Source organism: Apium graveolens, chromosome 9 (genome assembly GCF_009905375.1).
Source record: "Apium graveolens cultivar Ventura chromosome 9, ASM990537v1, whole genome shotgun sequence".
Taxonomy (NCBI): Eukaryota; Viridiplantae; Streptophyta; class Magnoliopsida; order Apiales; family Apiaceae; genus Apium; species Apium graveolens.
Window position 1 is genome coordinate 6,463,729 of NC_133655.1, and position 23,083 is coordinate 6,486,811.

At 37.9% G+C, this 23,083-nt stretch overlaps 1 protein-coding gene across 1 annotated transcript; it reads left to right on the plus strand.

Annotated features, from left to right (window-relative positions):
• The first annotated feature begins 15,555 nt into the window (after nt 1-15,555).
• On the plus strand, nt 15,556-17,777 carry LOC141684931 (serine carboxypeptidase 1-like). Its single transcript, XM_074490066.1, has 7 exons — nt 15,556-15,919; nt 16,068-16,175; nt 16,278-16,549; nt 16,649-16,885; nt 16,995-17,107; nt 17,339-17,540; nt 17,628-17,777. Exons 1-7 carry the CDS (start codon nt 15,556-15,558, stop codon nt 17,775-17,777), a joined length of 1,446 nt encoding a protein of 481 aa, XP_074346167.1.
• The last annotated feature ends 5,306 nt before the right edge of the window (nt 17,778-23,083 follow it).

Genomic DNA, 23,083 nt, shown 5'->3' on the forward strand with positions numbered 1-23,083 from the left:
ACCAAGATTTTTGGTTAGAATTAATTTCTTGACCGAATTAGCTTCTTTTATCAGCCCTGGTCGAGGGAAATTCGACCTCAAACCATTCGACCAGGATTTCTCTGTGTTTTCTATTCGAAAGGGTCAAGAATATATACATATATTTTTTTTTGTATATACTTGGATTTAAGCTCTTAATTCTGGGCTAAGACTTGGGCCCATTTTAACTGGGCCTATTTTCTTATTTGGCCTACCCTTTTTTCTGGGCTTCAATAGAAAAACCTTGGGCCCATTTTTCTTGATCCAACTAGGTTTTTGCAATTGGCCCATTGTTTTAACTGGGCTCCCTTTCCACTCTTTTTTCTTAAACATCATTTGGGCCTCAAACAGGGCTTTTTAAACACTTGGGCCCTTAACCGGGCTTGATTTTTTCTAAAATTAGGCCCTTTTCTGAGATGGGCTTTTATTTTCTAAGCCCAAATTCCAAATCCTTCTAGGGTTTTTCTGGATTCTTCCAGATTCTTCAAAAACTCAAGTTTTCTTCTGATTTTTGCTAGAATTCTCTTGAATTTTCCAGGAACTTCCTGGATAATTCCAGAACCTTCTAAGTTTTGGGCCCAAATGGGCTTTTTTAAGGCCCATTATCCCCCTTCCTTGGCTATATAAAGGTGGGGTGAGAGTTTGATTTCTCCACACCTCTCACTTCACCTCTCTACTCATTCTACAACTTCTCCTCATCTTCCTCCAACTTTCTAACCTTTCCTCTCTCAAATCCCCTCCTTTAGTTTTCCAACCTCTCCTTCCTAGCTTCACTAATGGCTGACAAGAGTTCTGAGAGGGCGGCCAAGATAGCCTCGGCTTCAAAATGAGGTAAGGATATCGATATCCGTTCTTCATATATGTCTTTAATCGATATGATTAACACTAGGGGGGATGAATATCCCTCCACTGCACATCTCGACTCTTTTAATCATTGTAATACTTGGCACAACATAGATTTCAATAAAATAAATGCTCGTTATAACGTCCTTCCTCCCCTTAGATTAGTTCCAGTCTCTGGTGGTGATCGTACTTGCCACTGGAGACCCGATACTCTCTTCATTTACACAGATGCCCTTAATGCTGGGCTTAGGTTTCCTTTTCACCCCTTTATTCCTCATCTTTTGGATGATTTACAAATCAACCCGTGTCAGCTTCCTCCAAACGCCTGGAGGAACATTCTATGTTTTATGGTCTGCTGTCTTAGGGAGGGCTTTCCTCTTTCTGTAGCTGTTTTTAGGAAAGTCTTTCAGTGTTACAATAGTTCTTCCAGCATCTGCGGCTGGGTCTATGTCAAGCAAAGGCCCAAAAGCAAACATATTTTTAACAGTGCCTCTATTCCTGATAATAATCAAAATTGGAGGAATAGTTTCGTCGGGTTACGTTGGGAGAATGGTGACTGGGGCACACTTTTTCGATCTTCCTTTGGGAAGGTCAGTGATGGTAGCCTCAAATCCATTCACTTAACTCCTGAAGAAACTATTATTTATAATGGGCTTACTCAGGATGATGGCACGACCACCAGCTGGACTCTCTTAGAGGAGTTTTCCCTGATTCATGTGGGACTATCCTCTGTTTCTCAACAGGGTATTTTTCTTCCCTTCTCAATTTTACTTCATTTCATGCATTATTAACTTCACTTATTTTGTCCTTTGCTTTGTTTCAGCTGCTAAGGAGATTAACGAGGACAATGTTCCTTTGGTTGAGGAAATAGCTAGGATGAAGAAAGCTCGGCTCGCAGGCCTAGACACCCGGGGAAAGGCCACGGAGCCTATCTTTTTGAAGAAGCAGAAAGAGCCTATAGGGGAGGCTTCAACTGAAGGAGCTGGGGGCCATAGTGCTCCTATTAGTGCTGCTGCCCCTACTGCTGCTGCCACAGGAGCCTTCCAGCCTCTCTGGGGATTCCGCCGAGGGGACACCGTGGTTGGTTCCACGAAACATGCTTGGGATTGGTCCTACCATAGCGTGACTCCAAAGGACTTTACTGATGTGGTGGCCACCCCTGACCTTGAGAGGATTAAGCTCATGGGAGCCCAATCTCTGGCTTCGGTATGCCTTCTCTCTTTTAAATTTATCTTTCATTCTTGTAGCATTTTCTTTCCTTATACTTCGTTGGTTGCTTTGTTTCAGTCTAACGCCTATTTTCAAGGCGCCGTGAGGCAAGCCGAATCATGGAAGCGGGCTTCTGATAAGGCCGATAATGCCCTCAGGAGGCAACAGAAGAAGTATGCTACCCTGGAGAAGAAGCTCAAGTGCAAGGAGGAAGAACTCGGAGAGTCTAACGCCGAGCTGGTGGTACTTCGGGCGGAGAAGGATAAAGCTATAGACAACTATCTGGACTCGGAGGAGTTTGCCCAATCCATGAGGATTAGGGATGATTCAGTCTTTCCCGGGTTTTTTAGGACTGGTTGGGATACGGCCCTTGGGACCGTGAACGAGGCTTGTCCTGACATTAACCCGACGGACTATATCTGCCCTGATGACGAGGCTTTGCTACAGAGGTTTCGTACCCGAGTAGTTGTCTCGGATCATGTTCCTCAGGATCCACTCCTTCCTCCTCCCGAGTCTTCTTCCAGACCTGCTGAGGACGACAGCTCTTCCTCCTCCTCCAAGACGACGGAGACATCTAGCGAGAGCGGAGAGGATGATGATATGGACGCCGAGGGCACCTCAGCTCCTTAGAGCTTTTTCAGCCCTGCATGGCTTGTTTTATTGTATTGACTTAATTGTATTCAAAACTTATTACCCTTCGGGGCTTATATTTTATATGTTGCTTTTCTTGCCTCTTTCTGTTTAATATGCATTTGAGCCTTAAACATCCTTGGATTGAAATAATTTCAAACTCTTTAATATGAAGTCTAGTTTTTCAAAACCTTACATAGCATGGGTTCGACCCTAATCAATAATAACTAGACAATGTAAATTCTACTGGAATATAAAATCCTACGCAAGCAAAGCTTCCAGGTGCTTTTAAACCTACTTGTCACAATGACAAGTGAGAATCGTACTTCGCCTATCTTACACGTAGTAAACCTTCAGGTTTTGTGCGTGCCAGGTCCTCGGGACTTCAAAACCATCCATAGTCTCGAGCTTGTAGGTTCCTCTACCTTGAACACTCTTGACTCTGTACGGCCCTTCCCAATTTGGGGCAAGCTTCCCTTTTTGTCCTACACCAGATGCTTCTATCTTCCTCAAGACTAGATCGCCTTGTTTAAAAAACCTTTCTTTAACCCTTAGGTTGTAGTAGAATGAAGCTTTTTTCTGATATTCTACTATCTTTGCATGTGCTTTATCTCGCACTTCATCAATTAAATCCAGGGCTAATCTCTGCCCTTCCTCATTTTCTTTCTCATCGAAAGCCTGAATCCTTGGAGAGGAATGTGATATCTCCACGGGAACTACTGCTTCCGCCCCATATGCCAACATGAAAGGAGTTGCATCTGTCGTGACTCTACAAGTAGTCCTATAGGCCCATAATATGGAAAGTATCTCATCCACCCAATTATTTCTCGACTTTTCGATCCTCTTCTTTAGTCCATCCAGGATTATCCGATTTGCTACCTCCGCTTGCCCATTGGCTTGCGGGTGAGCCACAGAGGTGAACCGCAACTCAATTTCATTTTCTTCGCAATACTTCTTGAATTCCTCATTGTTGAATTGTGTTCCATTGTCAGTGACGAGGATACGGGGAATTCCATATCGGCACATGATGTTTTCCCACAGGAATTGTGCAACTTGCTTAGTTGTGATTTTGGCCAAAGGTTTGGCTTCGATCCACTTGGTGAAATAATCAATGGCTACAATCAGAAATTTCCTTTGTGCCGTGGCCATAGGAAAAGGCCCTAGAATATCCATCCCCCACATGGCAAAGGGAATAGGCGAGTTGATAGAGGTCAGCATTTCAGGGGGTTGTCTAACAATTGGTGCATGCTTCTGACAGCGGTCACACTTCTTTACATATTCTTTGGCATCAGCCATCATTTCTGGCCAATAGAAGCCTAAACGAGTTATCTTATGAGCCAAGGCCCTGCCCCCCAAGTGTTGCCCACAAATACCTCCATGCACTTCCTCAAGAGCTAAGCGTGCCTCATCGGGCCTGAGACACCTCAAGTAAGGAACCACGAAAGATCTTTTATATAGAATCCCATCTATCAAAGAGTACCTTAGTGCTCGAACAGTTAACTTCCGTGCCTCAATTGCATCGCTTGGCAACCAACCGGTCTGAATGTGAGCCTTGATGGGATCAATCCATGACGTCCCCAAGCCTACGGGAGCCACAAGCTTAACATCTATGCTTCGTGTCTTCAAAACACGGAAGTACACACTTCCTGAACTTTCTTCAATCTTAGATGAAGCAAACTTTGATAGCGCATCTGCTTTAGCATTTTCTTCCCTTGGAATGTGTTCAACATGGCATTCATTAAATTGGGTCATCACAGCCCTTACTAGGCGAACATACTTAGCCATCGTATCATCCCTTGCTTCAAATTCTCCCTTTACCTGGGATATGATCAACTTCGAGTCTCCACGGACCTTTAAGTTTTTGACTCTAAGTGTCCCAGCTAGACCAAGGCCAGCAATCAGGGCTTCATACTCTGCCTCATTGTTTGTGGTTGGGAAGTCTAGCTTCATGGCATACTCAATTAAGAATCCATCAGGGCTTTGCAAAACCAACCCTGCTCCACTGGAATTTGTTTTTGATGCTCCATCAAAATAGAGAACCCAATATTCTTTCTCCTTGTCCCCATTGTCGACTCCCTTGTCTTGAGGTATGGTATCTTCCTGCCCCCCGACTTCTTGGTTGGGTATGGTACATTCCACCACGAAGTCAGCTAGTGCCTGGGCTTTTATGGCCATACGTGGCTTATACTTGAGATCGAACTCTCCCAACTCTATTGCCCACTTAATCAGTCTCCCACTTGCCTTGGGACTGTGAATGATATTTCTCAGTGGCTGATTTGTTAGCACTTCATTTTGGTGAGCTTGAAAATAAGGACGCAGCTTTCTTGAAGCCATTACCAAGGCTAAAGCGAATTTCTCAATGGCTGAATAATTCAACTCAGCACCATGCAAAATTTTGCTGACATAGTATACGGGTTTCTGGACTTTCAGTTCCTCCTTAACCAACACCGCGCTCAAGGCGCTTTCTGAAACAGCCAAGTACAAGAATAAAACTTCACCCAGAACTGGCTTGGCCAACAACGGGGCCTGGCCCATATACTTATTTAACTCTTCAAATGCCTTCTGATTTTCCTCACTCCATACAAAGTCTTTAATGTTCTTTAATGACTTGAAGAATGACAAGCACTTGTCTCCTGACTTGGAGATGAATCGTCCTAGCGCAGCAACCCTTCCTGTGAGTTTCTGAACATCCTTGACAGTTTTTGGGGGTTCCATGTCCAGGATTGCCTTTATTTTATCGGGGTTAGCCTCAATTCCCCTCTTTGAGACCATCAATCCCAAGAATTTTCCAGATCCTACTCCGAAAGCACACTTCGTAGGATTCAACATCATCTTGTGGTACCTCAGGACCTCAAAAGCTTCCCTCAAATGGGTTATATGATCAGTCTTTACTAGACTCTTGACTAGCATGTCATCAACATAGACTTCCATAGTCTTCCCAATAAGATCCTTAAAAATTTTATTCACCAACCTTTGATAGGTGGCTCCTGCATTCTTGAGACCAAACGCCATAACAAGATAACAATAAACACCAAAGTCAGTGATAAATGATACCTTTGGAATGTCATCCTTATGCATTTTGATCTGGTTGTATCCGCTAAACCCATCCATGAAACTCAGCATCTCATGTCCAGCGGTGGCATCAATCAAAGTATCAATTCTAGGCAGCGGAAAACAGTCTTTGGGGCATGCATCATTCAGATCGGTGAAGTCTATACACATCCTCCACTTTCCATTAGCCTTCTTCACCATTACAGGGTTTGCTAACCACTCCGGAAATTGAATCTCCTCAATGAAACCAGCCTCTAAGAGCTTTTCCACTTCCTGCTTTATAGCCTCTTGTCTTTCCGGGGCAAAATTTCTTTTCTTTTGTTTCACTGTCTTCCGGCTTGGATCCACGTTTAACTTGTGAGTAATTAACTCCGGGTCTATGCCTGGCATATCAGCTGCTGACCATGCAAACACATCACTATTTTCTTGCAAAAATTTCACTAACTTCCCTCTAAGGGGCTCCTCTAATGTGGCTCCAATGAAAGCCATCCTCTCAGGATTCTTGGGATCTAAAGGAACCGAAACCAATTCTTCTGCTGGCCTTCCTCTATTCTCATCATTTTCTCGAACATCCATATCTTCAATAGGAAGAACCTGCCCCCCGACTCCATCTGCCCTCAAAGAGGCCACATAACAGCTTCTAGCCATTTTTTGATCCCCTCTCTCTTCTCCAATCCCGTTTCGGGTGGGAAACTTCATGACTAAATGGTAGGAAGAGGGGACTGCCTTGAAGGCATGTATCCCTGTTCTCCCCATGATAGCATTATAAGTTGAACTAGCCTTTACCACTACGAAATCCAGCATCTGCGTTGCTTGCCTTGGCTCCGTACCTATGGTGGTTGGCAACTTGATTATCCCTTCCACAGGACATTCTACTCCAACAAATCCATATATCGGCATGTCGGTTGGTGTTAACTGGGAGTCGTTATACCCCATCCTTAGAAAGGTGTCATGGAGCAAGATATCCACAGAAGCACCATTATCCACAAGGACCCTCTTAACCGGGCTATTTCCTATTATCGGCGTTATGACCAGCGGGTCGTCATGGGGAAACTTCACACCCTCTAGGTCGGAATCATCAAAAGCCAATGTTACTTCTGTCCTGGCCCTCTTCGGGGCTTCTCCAACAATATGCATAACCTCTCTAGTATATGCCTTTCTGGAATTTTTGGACAATCCAGCAGCAGTTGGACCTCCAAAGATCGTGTTTATCACAGGCCCTCGAGGTCTCGGCCCTCCATAAATGGTGTTTATAACTGGTCCTCTAGGTTGGGGATTCCGCCCCTGATCATCTTGGTCCCTCCTACGATCTTCAAAGTTCTTCCTTCCATTATTATTTCTGTCTCCTCCATCTCCAGTATACTTGTTCAATCTTCCTTTTCGAATCAAAAACTCAATTTCATCTTTCAACTGTCTACACTCATCGGTGTCATGACCAACATCTTTGTGAAACCTGCAATACTTGCCTTTATCTAGCTTGGCGGGATCAGCCTTCAAGGGCTTAGGCCAGCGAATATCTCTGTCTTTCTCAATCTCCATCAAAATCTGACTTCTGGGAGCATTCAGCTTAGCGTATTCAGTGAACTTTTGCCCAGGTCCTCCCTTCTTGGGGGTTGAATCAGGGTTTTGTTCAGTTCTAGGATATTTATCCTTAGCGATATACTCTAAATCAGTTTTTCGTTTCTTGCCTCCAGTGGGCTCATTACTTACTACGGTCTTCCTCATACTTTCTTCAACCTTGATATACTTCCCTGCCCTCTCTTGGAGCTGCAACATGCTCTCAGGGGGTCGTTTGGCCAAAGACATCTTGAAAAACTCATCCCTAGTTCCTTGTTGCAGTGCTATCATGGCTACCTTATCATCAAGGTCTGGGACTTTTAAAGCCTCCTTTGTAAAACGATTCAGGTAATCTCTTAAGGATTCCTTAGCTCCCTGCACAAGACTCATAAGAGATGCTGAACTTTTCTCATGGACTCTTCCACTGATGAATTGCTTAATAAAAGCCTGACTTAATTCTCTGAATGATCCAATAGAATTTGGGGGTAGGCGACTGTACCATCTTTGAGCCATACCCGACAGGGTTTGAGGAAAGGCCCGACATTTTATAGCATCGTTCACGGGTTGCAGCAGCAGTGCATTAGAGAATGTCCTAACATGATTAGCGGGGTCTCCCGTGCCATCATAGGCTTTGATAGTGGGCATCTTGAATTTCCTTGAGATATGGGCATTCATTATCTCTTCTGTGAAGGGTGGAGTTGGATCATCAGGATCTCCAAGGGGAAGGAGATTGCTTGGATCAGTTCTTGGGACAGCAGCCCTTCTTCTTACCGGACCATCCAGGTCTATGATAGGAGGAGGATTTCTCCCCCTAGGAGGTATGTGGGTTCTGGTGGCTTGGTGAGCCTCCAAGTCACGCCTCAGCCTTTGGATTTCAGCCTCATGAGCCCTGATCTTTTCCTGCACTTCTTGGGGATTCGCCCCTGGGGTGCTTTGGGGGCGTTGCCTTCCATCGGCCATTGGCTCTTTTCCAGGACGCCTCCTTCTCGGGGCCACTTCATCATCCGAAGATTCGGAGTCTCTCTCAGTGTATGGACCAGAAAATTCCCGATCCTCAGGGATAGGATCCAAACCTCGTATATAGGGGGGCGACCGCCCTCGTGCTTCACTTCGCCCAGCATATCCGCTTCCTCCAACCTCAGGGTGAAGGGTCATCCCATAAGGGGGTTAGTAGTAACAACAGTTGAATATTCATACCCGACGGGTCGAGAATTCACAGGTATATGTACTTGTTGAACTTGAGGATTCGTACCTTGAATAGTCGGGGGAGTTGTCCCTTGTGGCTGAGGTTGAGTTGCCCCTGTCTGGGCTTCCCCCTGAGTAGATGCATAAGTTGAATGGGGAGGAACCTCCACGGTTGATGAAATCACCTGGGTTGTCTCTGATGGTGTTCCTTCCTCTAGAGCTCCAATTGTTCTCCGTGTTCTCGCCATGGTTGTTGTTTTTCCCACAGACGGCGCCAAATGTTATGGATAAAAAGCTAAGGTTATTACTTGCTGTATTTATTACTAAGATTCGGGAGCTCAAGGCCTTTAATGGCTGCTCTCGTGTTTCGTAGCTTAATTCTGCCTTTACGAGATGCCTACGTATCTCTGTGAGTTAGAGAATCAAGCCAAAAAACGTAGTTCTGATTTGTGGGGTGAGGCCCCTTATATAGATGTGGGAGTCCTTGAATTGGACTTGGTATAGGAGACTTGGTGGACAAGCCTCTGAATTAGGATAGACTTAGGAGTCCTAGGAAGTAGGAAGCTGATCCCTTATCCTTTTAGGTCCCCTTGAGGCTAATCTATAAGGATTTATATCCTTATCGGGACTCTTCTCAATAGCTGATTTTTCCCTTATTAATTAATTACGAAATTAATTAATAATTAGGGCTTTTGGGCCTTTTTTATTCCATCAGGCCTGATCTGGTCCATCAGGCTTAACCTTTCTGGTCTGAGTTTCATATATCTTTTTATTGGGCCTAGCAGCCCACAGCTTGTACAATTAATGCAGTATTTAATTATACAATCATAATTTATTTATCCCTATCAGCTCTTAAGGGTCTAAATTAAGTTTCTAGTTTATATTTTAAATTTGATTTCTATTTGATCATTTTCCTATACAAACATATATATATAGGCCTATACAAACATATATATATATATATATAGGCCTTTACTCCGTGGGGAACCATCTTATATGGAGAACCGTGGAGAACCGTGGAGAACCATTGTTTTAATTATAAAATCCCATCACAAATTGTAAAATTTTACTTTAAAAAATATAAAATTCGATGTTTATCTAGAATAATAAATATAATAGAAAATTTAGCAATTAAAATTTGAAAAAATTAATTGATTTTAAATTTGATTATACAGTGGAATAATTTTTAATAAGTGTGATTCTACTATAGAGCCAATTTAAACTTTTTCAATAATTTCAATGATTTTTTAAAATAAAAAATTGTGTAACTTCGATTATTAATTAGATAATTAAAATTTATAAGTATATATGATATGATGAAAAATAAAATAAATTATATATTTTATATTTTTAAATAATGGTTCTCCACGATTCTCTATACAAAAGGGTGCTCCATGGAGTGCTACCCTAAATATATGGATGAGCTATTTTAATAGAAACCATTTTAGAATATAAACTAGAAACCAAATAATTTTTTTTAAAAAAATAATTTGAAACATAGCACATATGGTATGTAAATCGATCGTTGAGAGATGAAGAAAAATACAGTGAAGTCGAATTTAAAAAAAAACTTACCACTTGACGGGAAAAATCAAATTAAAAATGGAGGGGAAAAGTTGAGATTGGGTGTGGGAGGGTGTAGATTATTTGGGTGTTGTAATTTTAGGGGGTCCATTAGATTAGATTGATCTATAGTTTAGATTAGTTTGTAGTTTGTAGTTCCACACGGAGTAAAGGCATATATATATATATAGGGGAATGATCAAATAGAAACCAAAATTAAAATACGGAGAACCATCTTATACGGAGAACCGTGGAGAACCATTGTTTTAATTATGGAATCCCATCACAAATTGTAAAATTTTACTTTAAAAAATATTAAATTCGATGCTAATCCAGAATAATAAATATAATAGAAAATTTAGAAATTAAAATTTGAAAAAATTAATTGATTTTAAATTTGATTCTATAGTGGAATAATTTTTAATAAGTGTGATTCTTAATGTGATTTAGTTATAGAACCAATTTAAACTTTTTTAATAATTTCAATGATTTTTAAATAAAAAATTGTATAACTTCGATTTGTAACAATATATGATGAAAAATAAAATAAATTATATATATATATATATATTATATTTTTTAAATAATGGTTCTCCACGATTCTCTATATAAGAGGGTACTCCATGAAGTGCTACCCTATATATATATATATATAATCCATATTTGGTACGCGTTCGATTTAATTTTCGGATCCAGTTCGATTCGGGTAATACAAAACCCATATCCAACCCGAAATTTATTCGAATTTCTAAATTAATTCCAAACTCAGACCCAAAATTCAAATATCGGATTAGATTACACCATCCAAAATCCTTTAGCATGGTGTTTTGTGCGGGTGATTTGTGTAACTGTTTTTTAATTTTAATTTTAATGGGCAAACTTAAAGGAGCTGTTTTTGTTTTGGGTTGGGCTGGTTATTTTGTATTGGGTTGAGCTGTTTCTAGTTTTTATTTTAAGGCAGTTTATATTTAAACATCCCCTATATATACACACATATATAGGGGCTACATGCTATGCTCCTGAGTTAAAATTAAGAGAAAAAAGAAAAGAACGGAAAAGAAACTTTTATAATTTCCCTTCATAGACGTACTCCCGAGTTTTTTCAGGAGAGAAAAGAAGAGATTGAGGGAGAAAGTTTTCAAAATTTTTCACCCAAAAGTTTCTGCCCAAAAATGGGATGATTTGGGCAGAAACTCTCACGTACTTTTTAATATATTTCCCTCCAAATTAATATTTTCAAATTTTCTCTTTTTTACAAGAAATAACTTGGGAACATCTTAAAGAAATTTTTTTGTTTCTCTTTTTTCCTTTCTCTTCTCTTCCGTTCTTTTTTTTCATAAAAAATTCGGGAACACAACGTAATAGAAACCATTTTAAATTCAATTTTCGGGTCCAGTTCGATTCGGATAATACAAAACCCAAATCCAACACGAAATTTATTCGGATTTATAAATTAATTCCAAACCGAGACCCAAAATTCAAAATATCCGACATCCATACATATATATTTTTAAGTCACACGGCCATCAGGCACATTGAGGCGATTTGAGACGATTTCAATCACAACCACTCCGCTCATTTTCTTGTCCATCAGGTATATAAACGATTTATAGCTATACACACACTTATACACACGATTATACCAACACACACGATTATACAATGAGTTTGAGTGCAATAAACAGAAAAACACTTCATCTGGTTTTATTTTGAACGCACTGGATTTTGTGCAATTTTGTTCGATTACTATTCAAATTTTTTATATGAATGTGATCGTTGTTCGAAATTGTGTTGATTATGTGATAATTAGGGTTCGAATGAGGGGTAAATTAGTTAATAATTAGGTTAAATTAGGGTAATACTTGTTTCGAGTCCTGTTCTTTGTTTGTTTTTAGAATTATTGCCATTGATGAATATTGTAACTTCCGAGGAATGTGTCTGTTGTTTATATTGCGGAATTGAATCGCTTGTTTGTGGACTTGTGTATATTGGCGGTATTGCAGGTATTTACCATGGTTAATACTAGAGCAATGTCCGGAACAACTAAGAAAACAGATACCATGTAAGCTTTTCTCAATTTTATTTTGATGAACATAAGAAAATTTGTGCTTGTCTGAAATGAAGAGAACTGTGCTTGTTGTTTTGAGTACATAGGCTTCCAAAATGAGTAAATCATGAGTACAGTACTGTTGTAGCATAAACATTTGGTAACTTTTAAACTTCCTGTCATGAGAATAACAAAATATATAATTACACAGGACAGGACGCCCCCCACGTAACGCCCCCGTAGGGGAGAACGGAGGCTGTAACCATATGGAAGGCCTTAGGCCGTAACCATGGGGAAAGAAAGCGTTAGGTTGTGCTGATGGCCTTAGGCCTTATCCATACCGCCGTATCTAAGTCAAGACCATAACAATGAAACTGATGATACTACGATCAGTTTAAAAATTGTTCTTTGTTTAAGGCGTGAGTGTATTTTAGGATCTATCAGTTATATATTATTACATTGCATGAATATTATATTGTATTGCATGAATATTATATTTTACATTGTATTTTCTTTAACAAACAAATGCATATGCTGTGAAACACAAAGTTGTTGAAAGAGTAATATCAATTTATTATGATTTAGGGGAGGCACAGCTCTACGTCGCTGGACAGTGAGGGACGATGCTTATTGCTTTTTCATGTAACTTCTTACCTCATTTTTTTCTCTTTGTAGTCTATGCATTGTATATTTTGTCGTGATTTTGTTTGTTTAATTATAGGAAGGACTCTAAGGTAAAATATTTTGAGAAGCATGCAAAATATTATGAGACGCATCAACGAGGCCCACTAGTACGATCTCCATTTTTCTTGTTAGCATTTAAGTATACCTTTCTAAATCAGTATTAATTCGTCTTTTCGTGCTTTTTTCATCATAGATACCTGAGAAGCTCCGACAAGCTATCAGGCTAGAATGGAGGGATATGAGTGATACTGTAAGTATTTTGCTGAAAAATGATATAGATATGGTGGGACACGAGATCTTAAAATTTTCCTCCTATTTCAATTTTTGCAGGACAAAGCTCCGTATGTTGAACTTGCTGAGGAATTGAGGGCTCAAGGACGTACCTATCTGTAAGTTATCTCTTCCTTGTTTCTTGCATTTAGTAGTAGTATTGGCATTTTATGCTCCATCCAGTGTATTAAAGGATGAGCCTCTGATATGCAACTTAGTTTTCAGTCATTGTCCTCTGATATGTATTCTGCACATCCTCAAAAACAATTTAGAGAGTACCCAAAAGAGGTCAATGGCTAGAATTATAATTGGACGAGTCATGTGATGTCTTGGTTTTAGTTTGTGCCCCTTAAAAGCATGATTCTGTATGATTTCTTACTGGCCATTTAAAGTGCCCAACTCAAAAGCCAATTTTTGCTGGTCATTGTATCAATTCTCAGAGACATTGTTTACAAATAGGTAATGTCTTATGTTGTTTTGTTTTATCTTCTTGGATCTTGTTTCTAATAGTGTAAAACTTTTCTAGTTTCCTGTCAGTGCAGATATTATGTATTTATCTGCTCTACCAACTATAAAATTATCTGTCAGAAGTCACAGGGAAAATTTTTTTAGTTCTTTTTTTTGGTAGTTTCGAATTTAATAGTTATCCAGCTGTAATAACAGTGTTCTTTATCCAGCTTATTATAAAATTGTTAATAATATGCATGTTATGCTTGGTGAGCTATATGGCAGACTATAGTGATTCATGGAATGAGTTCATGCAGTTTTGAGTCATTTTGACTTGCCAAAACAGTGACATTCTTTATTTCGAACATTTAGTTCGTTATTTATGATTGTTTTTTATACATTTGTGTTTTGACCGCTACTGGTTTAATCTTTAATAGCATCTAATTTTATCATCTTCTGTGCAGGGACTAAGAAGACTTTTGTGGGATAAGAAGACTTTTGTACCAAGACTGATATGATTGTGGAATTATTTTAAAATTAAAGTGAATAAATTGGACAAAATGTTAGCTAAATATGAAATTATTTGGTTGTAAATATGCAACTAGCATTGGAATGCAAGTGCAATTTTATCACAAAAAATCACTTTTTAGTTCTATATTATATTAATGGCTATAGTCGTTTTTCATCTAGTATTGGACTTACTCTCGATATCTATGGTTGTTACTACAATATTGTTTATGCTAATGCTTAGCATGCATGGACCAAAGAGAGATCATGAGTCTAAGAACAACTCCAGTAGAGCTGCCAAAAGGGGGTGCCATGTCACATAATATGCTAATACTTTGCATGCATGGATCAAAGAGAGATCATAACTCGTCAATATAGGCAATCCTTGGGGTGCCTATATTATGCTTTGCGTTTGTTTATATGAACAAGAGCTTTAATTTCTATTTAAAAGATAATTTAAATTCTATAAAATGTTTGTGAAACTTAAAAGTGACGTGTTAGTCAATAGTTGTGGTACTATTTTAAGGGTGATGACCCCAAATGTCACTTTTGGAGGACAAATGACCCTCAATGTCATTTTTTGAATAATTGGCCCCAAATGTCATTCCAAAACAGAGTTTCGGGTGAAGTTTTCCTTTTTAATGAAAAACGGAGTTGCGTGTTCTGTTTTGATTTTTTTTTCAAAAAAAATTTGAAAACGCAACTTCAATTCGTGTTTATGGGGGCAAAACGGAATCTCAGAATGTGTTTCTCATATTAACTCATTTTGGATCTGCATTTTGAATTTTTTTTTTTGCATCCTGAGAAAAACTCGGTTATAGACTGCGTTTTTATGAAAAACTCATTTTGAAACGCCGTTTTTATATCCATAAACTCAAAACGAGACTGCGTTTTTTACCGAAACAATTTCTGAAATTGCGTTTTCAGCAAAAACTCGGTTTGAAACCTCGTTTTTACACAAAAACACAAAACGAAACTACGTTTTTCTTTTATTTAAAAAAAATAAAAAAAATTGTTATAGAAAAACTCAACACGAGACTGCGTTTTTCGTCTATTTTTAAAAACTTCACCCGAAACGCCGTTTTCAAGTGACATTTGAGGCCAAAAATTCAAAAAATGACATCGAGGATCATTTGACCCCAAATAGGCCTTAATTACTATTTCAATAGCTTGAGTTTGAAAGCTTGCAAGAAACAGGTGCCAATACTATTATAATCTATAAGTACTAGCTGTAAGGTTTTGATGAAACCTAAGAAATTTAACAAGTTTTACATAATGTTATCTCTAAACCTCCAGGATCTTGCATGTTTCAATTCATCACATAGTGTTTGGAAAATGTTCATAAGTAAAGCTGATTGTTTACAAAAAACCAAACATGTCAAGGTTCAAGCTTTGTTTGTAAACTCAACCAGTATAAAAAAGAAGCAGTGTTTTGAACACAACTTCCAATAGCTTATTACAAAAGTTTACATGTATAAAAGACAGATGATTTATCTATCTTACAACATCGAAACATCTATAATTTGCATAGCTAAAAGTTAAGCATGGCAAGGATGGTAGCCCTGTTATCACTTTCTTTGTTATGCCTTGTGGCTTCTGTACAATGTTATGGTGGAAATGGATATAACCCTCTTGCCAAACTTATCGATGCTCAGAAGTCGAAGAGGTTATCTACTTTCCACAATGAGGTTCTGAATGTTGAGTATTCCCCTGTGTTTGTTGGATCTCAGGATGGATTGAAGGAAGCTGACAAGGTAGAATCATTGCCAGGGCAACCTGATGGGGCAACTTTTGATCAGTACTCGGGCTATGTCACAGTTGATCCGGTTGCTGGAAGAGCACTTTTCTACTATTTTGCACAGTCTGAAAATTCTTCTACCGATCCTCTTGTGCTATGGCTTAATGGAGGTAATTGTGGAATCCTTTTGAATTATGGCTCAATTTTAAAGGTCATACAGCAGTGCATAATGGAAAATACTAACCTTAGGCTTTTAGCTTTTAGCTCTTATTTTAAATTGAATGAAGAATTTATAAGTTTTTAAAATCGGAATGACAGGACCTGGCTGTTCTTCATTTGGGAATGGAGCAATGATGGAACTTGGACCATTTAGAGTCAATAGTGATGGTAAAACCTTATCCCAGAACAAGTATGCTTGGAACAACAGTAAGTTTCAACTTCTTCAAATTGCTCTTTTTCTTTTTTTCCCATTAATCTCTTCTAAAAATATATTGTCTGGTAAATCACACTATCTGGTTGCCAATGCAGAGGCAAATATGTTATTCTTGGAATCCCCAGCTGGTGTTGGATTTTCATATTCCAACACAACTTCAGATTATGTTACCGGGGATACAAAAACAGCAGAAGATGCCTATACATTTTTAATAAACTGGCTAGAAAGATTTCCAGAATACCAAACCCGAGATTTCTTCATTACTGGAGAGAGCTATGCAGGACACTATATTCCCCAATTAGCTCAACTAATTCTTCACAACAACAAAATTACTAACCAGACTGTCATTAACCTTAAAGGAATTGCTGTAAGTTTTCATCAACCAATATTTCCTTGAAGCAATAACACTTGGCACACATAAAATAGGAACAAAGAGAAATAACTTCAATTATTATTTGATTAACAGATTGGTAACGCATATGTAGACAAGGAAACACAGTACTCAGGATCGTTTGATTATTACTGGTCACACGCCCTATTATCTGATGGAATTCACGAAGGCATCACTCTGAACTGCAACTTTTCTGCAAATGCAACATTTTCAGAAGCATGTAGAAATTATCTTAGGCAAGTAGACCTTGGCGATATTTTTCCTTACGATATATATGCTCCCTGGTGCGGTTCTTCAAGTGGTTCACCCTCCGTAAGTTTTACTAGTACTTTTATATTCTTAAACCTAATTTTTTTAGCAAAAAATATATATTATGTTTGCTTGTCTCATGGTACTTGTGCATTACTTTTACTTGAAACAGACATCAGGATTTGATCCATGCACAGATAGTTATATCGACACGTACTTGAATACTCAACTAGTTCAGAGTTCACTTCACGTCACTGTTCCTCCAAGGTCATGGGCATCTTGCAAGTACATTTCTAAACTCAGCTAAATGTCTGCAATGCATGGACAATGAAAATTGGACAATCTCTATTACTGGAGACATATTACTATTAAGACGCCTTCTATTATGAAAATTGTACAGTCTATGTTACTGGAGATATATAAACTAATCAGACACCTTCTATAATATATAGTGACAGATATATTAAGTTAATGGTTACTAACGGTATTTTTATAATTTGTCTGACCTTGTTATAGCGATGAGATCAATGATCAATGGAATGATTCCCCTGCAACAGTCTTGCCTGTCATTAAGGAACTCATGAGCAGTGGCATCAGTGTTTGGCTATACAGCGGAGACACAGATGCAGTAGTGCCTGTGACAACAACACGATATGCGATAGACTATCTTCAAACATCTGTTGAAACTGAATGGTACCCCTGGTACACTCAAGCTGAGGTACACATACTATATAAGCCACACACAGATCTTTTCTAAACTGTTAATCACTAATTATTAATTTCCTGAATGAAATTTCTGTTGAAGGTGGGAGGGTACGCGGTTGGATATGAAAATTTGACATTCGTGACTGTTAGAGGATCCGGACATTTTGTTCCAAGTTATCAGCCTTCTCGTGCTCTTGCTTTGTTCTCTTCCTTTTTGGCCGGAGAGCTTCCTCCTTTCATCGAGAGCTAAATCTAGACTCAATGCAGTCCAGAAAAGGAGGCGTTTTAAATAAGATGTTCAGTTACATTTTGGACTAAGTAGATGATCATCGTTCACCATTGCTTTTTCAAATTCTGATTATCCAATGTACTGTAACTAACATGCTATCCATAGATATTTAATCATATTATTATCTTCATTTTGCAGTTAATAGTTGATTAATCCAATTGAGATATACTACTAAGATAAGAATATTTACTTAAGTATCTAACAAACAATCATGACAAAGGTTCCGTCACTTTTATGACACTGTACAGCATTATGCAGAATTATGCAGGACACTGTACAGCATTCCCTCTAAAAGATCAACTAATCCTTCACAACATCACTAACCAAACAGTCACTAACCTAAAGGAGTTATTTCAAGTTTATACTGATCAATGCTCACCGAATTGCAGGCTTGCACCATGGTTACAGATTTCGGAAATCAGAAATAATTGATTGAGGTACCGATTTGTTATTCATGGGTCGACTTCTATAACAAAGGCTTGCACAATGACAACAGTACACTCAAGATAATTACAAATAGACTAATTTGCACTTTGCACCCCATAACTTTCGCTGAATCTCACTTTGGTATCCGAACTTTGGGACCTTACAGTTTGCACCCTAGACTTAGGAAACGCTGACAGTTAACATCCCTTTGACAGATTAAATGTTAACCCAGACGTTAACGTTATCTTCCACAGGGGTATTACTGGAATTTTAAATTTCAACGGATATAATTGTAAAATGGGTGTATATGTACCTCAAAACTGATCTATTCTTTTACTCTTGCATATTCAGCCATTTTATTTCATTTCTGTTAGTAAAAAAATGTCAATTAAGTGTAGCTGTAATCAATGGACGGTAGAGAGGACGGCTTGGACTGATGCAAATGCGGGACGTCGTTTTCTTGGTTGTGCTACATATACCTGTAATTTTTTCCGGTGGGTGGATGCTCCTCTATGTGGACGTGCAAGAGCTATCATCCCGGGTCTAATTCGACGAATCAAGGCGCTTAAAGGTGAACAAAGGTATCTGGAGGCTTATAATGTTAAGTTACAAAATGAATTGCAGTAAAAAAAGGGGTAGCAAATTGGTTTATGTGTTGCTAATATTGTCATGGGCAATTCTGTTGATCTTGAATTTACCCGGAGGTGGGGATAACCAAGACAAAGTTGGGGATCTTTCATGTCTGTTACCTCATTAAATTCAGGATATTGCATCTCCTCCTCATCACATGAACTCCAAGCCATTCTTTCATCTGCACTGTCAAACCCATCAGAACTACTATCACCATCTTCTACATTATTTGGGAAATGTACCTTCTTGGCTTCTTTAGCATCTTGTCTCTCAAATTCTTCTTCCATTTTCTTCTTTTCTTTTTCTTGCAAATCCTTAAGCATATCAGGCACTTCATTTTCATCATATATATCATCATGATCAACATCTTCACCCTCTCTTTCATCATCTGCATAATTATTTCTTATTGATATATCAGTTTGAGAGAGAGAAGGAGCTTCATTGTCATCACTGTCCAAGATAACAGGAGTTTCTTCAGTATTTTTGAACAAACCCTGCAAATACAAAATATTAACCACACAATATAGAAAGTTCAGAATAATATGAAATTAAGCTCAGTGGCATTCTTACTCTTAGTATAGAATATCTCCCTCTTCTCCTTGTTCTGTAGGGAGGGTTGGGAGGTGGAATTCTTTTAACTCTTCTAGGTGGTGTAGTCACCTCATTCTCACTTGAGTCTAAATTAGAGCTATCTCCATGGAAGCTAGCTTCATCAACATCATCCTCCCTTTCCCCCTCACTATCATTATCAAGAATTGTCCTCTCCTCAATTTCTTCCCTTATGTCATCAATCCTAACTTCTTTCTCATCCAATAACATTTGAGTGAAGGAGAAATCATTGTAGTCAATATCACCACCATAACCACCAGGACAACAGTAAATAACTTGCAATCTACTATATGCAACAAGCTCTAGCATCATATCAACATCACCATCTACTGTAATTGGAAGTAAAGCATCGGGCAATTCAGAATCTGGTATATGCATATACAAGTCAAATGTCCCTTTTTGTATCCCTAATTCTGATAACATTGCTTCCAACTCAAAGATACTAAGCTCACTCTAACTACACATATCAAAATAACTCACCACACCTCCTACATACTCTGTACTGGTTTCATTTAGGGAACCACCATGATAGATTTTAACACTTAAATATGGAGAATCATCTGTATAATAGACAAATTTGAGACAACAGTCAATATAATTGCTATAATACCAATAAACAATTGTAGAAGGTGACAATCAGGGGACCACAACCATATTTTACTATACAAAATATTCATATACATGTATCAAAATCACATAAACAAATAAACCAAGTAACATGCATGCAGCAATAACCTTAAACATATTCCTCATCTATTAAACTCATCACATGAGGTAGTATCAAATAAATAAAACACATGTATCAAACACATACTAATAGATATGTATATTATAGAACCTGGATATGGAGGTATTTGGTCCCCTTCATCAGCGGAAACATCCCTTAAACGACCTCTCATCTTCGATCACAAATTTTAGTATTTAATCAAGAACTTAAAAGCAGCAATTAGGGTTTTTGTGTTATTAGGGTCTGTAAAATTGGGGGAGACGATGCAGATGTGCAGATGTTATTTTAGCGCCATTTTGATGTAAATGGGTGAATTACCTATAACGCCCCTGTCAGATAACGTTAACGTCTGACTTAACGTTTAATCTGCCAAAGGGATGTCAAATGTAAGTGTTTCATAAGTTTAGGGTGCAAATTGAAATGTCCCAGAGTTCTGATACCAAAGTGAGATTCAGCAAAAGTTATGGGATGCAAAATGCAAATTAGTCTTACAAATATTATGTAGGGGACACACTTGCTTAATTCTAATATTAATTACATGCTTTACCGCTTATAAAATTATCGCAGATTTTTGTTTTATAAATGTTATGAAACATATGATTAATAAAATAACATAAAGAAGCAAAAGGACAATATTGCGTACTGTCAATTAATTAAAATGAATTTAAAAGGACTATTACGGGTTTGCTTTTTTTTTTGTTGACAAATATGACTTATAACATTACAAATGAGTATCCGTTCTCATAAATTTTCGGGATAAGCGAGAGTATCTAAACCAAACCAAACCAAACCAGTATATCCCGCTTAACGCAGGGTCTAGGGAGGGTAAGATGTACGCAGCCTTCCACTCATTCCGAAAAATGAAGAGACTGTTTCCCGAAAGACCCGCCCCGGCTTGTGTGTGCGTGTCAAAATACGTAAAAAGTGAAAATAACAATTTAACATATACGCAAGAATCAATACCAACTTCAAAATGACAAAAATCCGATCACTTAAATTGAAAAGAGTCGAAACAAATCTTAGCCTATGGTATTATTCACATGTGATTTATCTAATTATTTGTTACTTATTGCTTTGTCTCCCGCAAGTTGCAGATTTCAGATTTCGATATCAGGAATCGAAACTCAACCACAAAGTTTAGAAAGACCCTGTTGCATGATTCTTGGTTCCACACAGACTAGAAGGTTCCACCGGTATATAACTGCAAATAAATGGTTGAAGCAAGTACAAAGTTGACCGACTTTGTATGTAGTATACCACCCGGCTGCATTGTCTCCATTGAAATGTATTTGAATTAATTTATCTACGTAAGCGGGAGTATTTGTTCTCATAAATTTATGGGGTGAGTAAGAATTTAATCCAAGACCTGTGACGACATATAATAAACTATTACCCACTTAAAATATTCAACCGTGCTTTATTAATTTTTTTAATAATAAGGAATCTTGATGTAACAACAAAACATGAGTCCTATCATGTCCATCAAAGCTGTTAGAAGACAGGAACAACAAGAAAACAAGAAAATGTAATTAGGTCTATGAAATCAGTCATTAGTCATGCATGTTTAAAATCGAATTCGGAATTTTGGACCAAAAACAAAGAGATTCCGATTTAAAGAACTGAGTCAGCAGGGGTGTAGGGGTGACTGATACATTATTTATATGTGCACTATTATAATATATTTAATATTTAAAATTTGAGTGCGATAAGATACCTCAAGTGGTTAAGGGTTTATATGTTGTCGTTTCAGGTTCTGGTTCGATTATCTCTCACCCCGAGATTTGATAAGTCAAAGAAATATTTAAAGTTTAAATAATTTTTAAACGAGCCAAATCAAAATATTAATAAAATATTGTGAGGTTAGAATCAGAACACAAGATTTGCATGTACCTTTAACAAATAAAAAACTAAATACACATGTATGTACTAAATCATACTTACTGTAAATTCCAGAAAAATCATATTTATTTGTCAAAATTAACAAACACCACATTTCGAATACAGGACTACAGATACGTTGTATGATATACCTAACTCCACACCGTAAAACAATCAAATTTATATAGCTGAATCAAATCTTCAAAATCCCAACAAGCTTATTTTAATAATTCGAGATGATTAATAAAATGTAAACTATAATCCTCTTCTAAATATTGCAAAAATAAAGTAATCGTATTCGACTGAATTTAGCAGTGCACTTAAATTCGACCGATTAGTCCCCATTAATTTTATCCGGATATATTTAATCTTGTACTTTTGTAGTGGTGAAATTGAGATTTAGGCTCTGTTTGCTATTACTGCTACAAAATGTTCTGCCGTTAGAAAAAGTGTTGGTATCAGACAACAGTTTGGTAATATTTTTAATTTATATATGTTTTGATGTAAAAAAATTATAAAAAATAATGTTTTAAGGAGATTTGATGGCGGCGAATTCAGTATCGAAAAGTAAGGGGACCTTATTTTTTCTTAACAGTTTTTACGCCAAAACCACTTTTCAAAAAAACAGTTTTTTAATTTACCAAACAGTATTTTAGCTGTTTTTTTTATTATTATTTTTTATCGTAGGTAACCCGCAGCCGCTACCCTTCGGGTGCGCACTGAGTAAACCCTACGGGCTCACGGGCTCTGGCTGAGGAGGCATAATCATTCTCCTCCCGTGGGATTCGAACTTGTGACAAAGAGGATAATTTTCCCCTCTTTAACCAACTGAGCCAACCCTTGCGGGCGTATTTTAGCTGTTTTTAGTGAAAAGTTGTCAGAAATGCCAAATAGACCCTTAATATTTGGAAATAGTTTTAATACTGACATTTGTTAATTTTGAAAAATATAATAAAGACAAGATTAGTTTTAATTTCTTTTATAATACAAACATTTG

Bases quoted from the DNA above. Each gene is read 5' to 3' on its own strand.
- LOC141684931 (XM_074490066.1), top strand. From the start codon at position 15,556: ATGGCAAGGATGGTAGCCCTGTTATCACTTTCTTTGTTATGCCTTGTG. The intron at 16,176-16,277 runs GTAAGTTTCAAC...TTGCCAATGCAG, and splicing joins CAAGTATGCTTGGAACAACA to AGGCAAATATGTTATTCTTG. The intron at 17,108-17,338 runs GTACATTTCTAA...ACCTTGTTATAG, and splicing joins AGGTCATGGGCATCTTGCAA to CGATGAGATCAATGATCAAT.